The 6,000-nt window shown below is 30.4% G+C and overlaps 1 protein-coding gene across 1 annotated transcript in view; it reads left to right on the top strand.

Annotated features, from left to right (window-relative positions):
• LOC134237640 (uncharacterized) overlaps positions 1-956 on the top strand; it is a 68,255-nt gene extending 67,299 nt beyond the window's left edge. The window contains exons 21-22 of the mRNA XM_062719779.1: positions 229-522; positions 611-956. Of these exons, the coding sequence (XP_062575763.1) occupies positions 229-522; positions 611-837 (521 nt within the window). The 3' untranslated portion in view covers positions 838-956. The remainder of the gene's footprint in view (positions 1-228; positions 523-610) is intronic.
• The last annotated feature ends 5,044 nt before the right edge of the window (positions 957-6,000 follow it).

Raw genomic sequence — 6,000 nt, forward strand, 5'->3', positions numbered from 1 at the left:
CAGGTCACGTGACATCCTATATCACGGAATTCGCGCACAAGCAAAACGATGGCAGAGGTGCATTAAAATCGGAGAGGACTAGTTTAAAATATAATCAACATTGAAACAAAATATTGTTTCTTTTATGGAATTAATTCAATTTGTGTGCGAACTTTTAGATCACCTCTCGTATTAACTTTACAAATACATACACTTTTTTGAACATTTTTTGTTTCCTTTTTTCAAAAGATATGACATCAAGTGAAGATACACCAATACCATCTGAAAAGGAGATATTAGAAAACATGGAGCCTAGTATGATTAAAGAAAGGCTTAAACGTTGTTTTCCTGAGTTTAGAAGAGAAATAGAGGACCTCTTTAGTCCTACAAATCATCGAAAACAGACTGCAAAGGCTATTCTAAAGTTTCTAAGAGAAAAGAAAGGAAAACCGTTTAAGGAAACCTTGAACTTTGTGATAAATTTGTACAGAAGCAAGGAAACTCCTATTTGTGAAACTGAAGACAGATTTGATTCATCAGTGGGTAAGGAAATTGGTAATAACTAACAATAGACATCCTCGTACTTTAAAGAAATAATGCAAGATCTTTTGTAATTTTTCTCATTTTCCAGATTTACTTCAGAACATTGAATGTTTGTTAGATGAGATTGATTCTAGCATCATCAATGAGACTTTTGAGGAAATTGGAGATGTGCCTTCCGATGTAGTGCAAAAATGTAGTCCAGGATCGGGAAGGAAAAGAAAAGAGAGGGCAAAAACATTCTATGATTTTGTCAATCGAAATAAATATCATTTTCAAATTTTCAAAAGAATTTTGCAAAGTAATGCTGATTTTTAACGGAGGGATTGAAAACTCTGCAAGTGTGGGGTGCTATTTGCACTTAATTTTTGTATGTATGTATTATTTACTCTAACATTGATATATCTGTTGAAAACTGTCTAATTGTTTACTTATTTAATATTGTCTTTTATTAATTTTCAATCTGAAGTTGCACTTCAGATTACAGTTTTTCAATATACTTGTTAAGTTTTACTTAGCTTTACTTATACTTGTTTTCGAGTTATGGACTTAGACTTGGGCAGCTTCTCAACCCAATGGATTTATCCGTTTGTTGAGGCTATATGAATTAAAAGAAGGCAGGAATAAGTTAACGTCCGGCTGGTTTTATTCAATGATGAAAAGTGACCAAAGTCAAGTTATAAAACAAAGCTATAAAGAGCGACTCAAGGCCTTACAAATTTACCAATGTAATTAAAATGTAATTCCATAAAACGTACTAATTAATTAAACATGTAAAGTTATTTTAATTTATAAAAAGAAGTAAAGTAACAATCGTAAATCAGTATCTTAATTAAAACAAACCAAAAATAAAACATTGTTTTAAAATGACATGACATAACTTTTTTTTTTATGTATTAACAATAAGGTTGGGATCGGAGACGCGGGAGCGATTACGTAATAGATAGAACTGAAAAACATGGCAAATTCTACTTTACCTGGCATTACTTCAAAATGTGAAAACATGCGTAAATGCTTAAAAGCTTTCGAGACTATAAATGCCATTATTATATAATAAATCACTAATAACATAGCGGAGATCATCTCACACGTTTCCTAACAACATTGAAAGTAAGTCTGTTCAGTCTAACAATAATTTGCATTGCGATCCCGATCCCATTCAAAATAAAAATTACAAAGTTTACTGTGCAACCTAAGAACTATTATCCTACATACCTTTAATCTGTAAACAAGTTTGCATTAGATACGCGTAACAAAGTAACTAAGTACACTATAATGATTTCTAACTAATTAAGACACAGACAAAAATAAACAATGACCAAAATTTAATAAAATTTAGTAAATAAAACTTTTAAATAAATTCTTTAACTGAATGAACCTTACTTTAAAAATTTGGTTAATTACAATGACTTTAAAAGGTTATTACCTAAGTAAAAAAATAAAAATATATTTACCTATATGAATTAAAAGAAGGCAGGAATAAGTTAACGTCCGGCTGGTTTTATTCAATGATGAAAAGTGACCAGCCGGGACGCGCAACCTGCTTAACTCAAAAATCTGAGATATTCTTTTTTGACCAATCAAAAATGATTTAGGAGATAATGGTTGACGAAAAAAACTACATTACAAAGGATCACTTGGTCATTGCGTGTCAACTTAATCTATAGGTCTTTGTGACGCAACTAATTAAACAACACTTGGCCAGGTAAATAATTCTAGGAACTTTGTTAATCCGTTAACAAAGAATTTATCACTCATGGACTACATCAAATGGATGCTATAAAAACATTTACAACAAAATTACCCCAAAAAGGTTTGCGAAGCCCTCGCTAGAAAAACTTTTTATCAATCAAACAAAGAAACCTTAATTTTGGCATTTCCGATAAAGTAAAGTTGACATGTGCAATAAATAACATGACACTTCAGAGTAATCAGACAAAATCTAAAATAAAATATATATAAAAATTCTGAAACATATATTCTTAGCATAAAAATCAATTTAACATCAATTTTTTTAATAATTAATTTTACTTAAATGTTTGACATAATATCAGTAATTTATGAAATATTTAAAAAAAAAATAAAAATTAAAAGTTTTGAATTTTTAAAATTAATTACATATTTCAGAGATTAATAAGTATATTGAAAAACTGTAAGTTTTTCTCCATGACAATATTATTGATATCTATTTGATGATACCAATTGAATATCTATTCCTATTATTAGAACTAGGGTGCAAAATGTGGTTTTACATCCTCCAAAATTTAATTTTAATTTACTCTGATAAATAATTTACTAAACCTTCTATCTATAAAGTCATAAAGAGAGAGTAACATGGACCATGCCAAAAATATCATTATGTAGAGAACTATATTTTTACATACATCATTACAATGCAATTTTTAGACGTTGATTTTATTTTTATTTTGTATTATTTTCCTATAAAAAACAAAATTATGGGGAGGAATTTCTTTACTATTTTAATGAGGAATTGGGAGAGATTTGATGCATTGTAATTTGATATAAATGTATGTCAAAGGAGTGTATGTCGAAAAAAACAGGTTGGTAGATATTTTATGATGTTATATTTTAAGTATTTCTTAGAAATGTAGCGAAGGAGTTTAGTTGAAAGAGTTGTTACAGGAGAGGAGAAATGGTGATAAATAAAAACAGACTACTTTTGTGAGAATTACATATATGTACAGTTATTATAAATGAACAAATTGTACATATTTAGATATACAATCGATTGTTTTTCACTTAAACAATTATTCGATAATGTAAAAAGTATCAATTAAGAACTGGTGTATTGCTTTTTAAAAAAATGTATTTTTGATTATTTTCAGCTCTAGGCTAGAAGAGATTATGCGATGATAAAGTTTTTGTAGTCTGTTTATTGTTGTACGAGGGCCGTTCAAAAATTACGCGGACTTGTTGCACAGAAGAAATATTTGACGACATAATCGGGCAAAATTTCACAAATAATATAAAAGAATTTTTACTTATATGGTCTTCAAAATTTCATATCAAAATGTTGTAAATTGGTATTAATTTTGAGTGATTTTTCAGGACAAACCATTAAGTCACTGCGCAGCAAAATCTTCGACGTCACAAGCATTATAAAAAATATGCGATCGAGCTTTCATTTTCTAAACATTTTCCCTTGAGTACCTGTATAGTTTGAGTTACCTTATCTACTCAACATCAAAACACCATTTCTTGTCAAGCTTAAAATCTATTAAACAAGTAAAATATATTCTTTTTTGTTTTAAAACCAAAAACTACTTATGAGATATAGTGTGATATTGGTGACTTTCAGACTCGTTCTTTACAGTCCGGATAAAGTTAACTTTTCGTCTATAATCTTCCTCCCATCCTCCCGTATAGCCTTTTTACAGAGGTCTAACTGTCTAAAATTTCGATTTGATATTTGTGGGCGAATGTCAAGAGTAGCCTAGTTAACTAAATGTTTTATTATGCATATTTTGGATCTATGTTGCCGATATCTCGAGCATTACACATATTTTAAAAGTGTGGTGCGCCGTCAATTCAGGAGACGTCATTTTCACAGTCGTTTTCACGGGAATCGCATCAGAGAAAAATCACATTAGACATTTGTTCTTGAGGAGCCATGACATCGCCACAATCAACATCAAATTTACTTATAAATATGATATTTTGTATCTGTAAACTTCCTTTGTAGAAGCGTAAACAAAGTTTTAACAAATTCCAAAATTTATTGAGAAATTTTTGTTCTTAGGAAAATAGAAACATTTTCAGTCGAAATTTAAACAAGAGGCCCACGGGTCACATCGCTCACCTGAGCTAGGAAAAAGCACATATCAGATCCGAATTGAAAAGTTTAATGAGGGGGTGGGGGTAGGTTGGTATGGGGCTTGAATTCTAATACTACCCGAGAATGCCTCCATATCAATACTGCATATACATAACTTCTTGAGAAAATTCTTGAGAAATTTTTTTAAAAAACATTTTGTTTGTATAATATTTTTTTATGTCTGTAAAAGCAAAGCCAAGCATTATACACAGTTAATTGTAGTTTTTTTTAGAAAAATAAGCTACTATAGCTAATAATGAAGACTTGTACAGTGTAGCTAATGCCTAATTAGAGCGGGTTAAAAACACAGAGCCTTTAAAGAGACATGCAGCGTGACTAACAAAGGGGAAAAATTGATGAAAGTATAATTTTTGCAATGACCCGTGTAAATTTTGTTCAGTTCCTAAAAGTATTAGGTTTCAGAAAATTACAGGTTTCAGAACCTAAAAATCTAATTTTAAGGAGAAAAATAAAAGTTGATAAATATTTAAGTATGCCCTATAACTAAAATATTTGCTTTGTACTCCTTCCTCCATATTGTATTGTGCGCGTGCGTGGAATAAGTTTCCATAATTACTATGGTCTCAAGTACCCAAGAATGGATGTACATTGACCAAAATTATTATGCAATCTTTTTAAAAAGTTGTTAAAAATATTTCTCACCTTTGCATGCTCCAGTAGAGTGTTGTTTACAAGTTTGAGCTAAAAATAAAAGTGGCGTGACCTTGACATACACGAAAACAACGAAACGGTAGATACAACCATTGTTTTTCCGGTGTAACGTTGATATTTGACCCGGGTTGAAAATTGACCCAAGGGGTCATTTTTCAACGTTGAATACTGAGACCAACAATGTTGAATTTAGACCCTTGTCCGTTGAAAACTGAGCCGAGTCGTGGAATTTTGATCATGAAACTGGTTCTAAATTCAACAGCATAAAAACACATATTTATGACTTGTTTTCTCCATCTGCGTCGGGATCGGGGGGGGGGGTTTAGGGGTAGGGATGCTAAGCCCCCCTCCCCTTTAGAAATTTGAAATCACCATTTTTTTTTCAAAAGTCAGTAACATCAAAACGTACAACTTTTGTTTGCTCTAAACAAGCATTCCTCATGAAAAATTCAAAACTATACATTTTTACATTATAGACAACTTCTGTCTCAATAAAAACGAAGTTCCTTATTGACACCGTTTTGCAGTCTTCGGAGACCAAGACTTCCTTCCAAACTTGCTCGTTTATTGGCCGACCTGTTTTTAACATATCTATGAGCAGAATCTACGGAAGCCCAATAGTGCAAACCAAAAATAAATAAAGAAAAACAAAATTATTAAATAAAGAAAAGCGAAATTATTACATAAAGAAAAACGCAATTATTAAACAAGCAAAACTAAATTTTTAAGTAAAGACAAACGAAATTATTAAATAAAGGAAAACGACATTATTAAAAAAGAAAACAAAATTATTCAATGAAGAAAAACGAAATTATTTAATAAAGAAAAGCGAAATTATTAATAGTATAAAAACAAAATTATTTAAATAAAGAAAACTTAGTTATTAAATAAAGAAAAACGAAATTATCAAATAAAGAAAAACGGCCTTGGGCAACATTTTCACCTTCAGGTCCAACAAATCATATGTTGCCCTC

The sequence above is a fragment of the Saccostrea cucullata genome, unplaced genomic scaffold, assembly GCF_032062105.1.
Source record: "Saccostrea cucullata isolate Sc308-1 unplaced genomic scaffold, CSIRO_AGI_Scuc_v1 ctg347, whole genome shotgun sequence".
Taxonomy (NCBI): domain Eukaryota; kingdom Metazoa; phylum Mollusca; class Bivalvia; order Ostreida; family Ostreidae; genus Saccostrea; species Saccostrea cuccullata.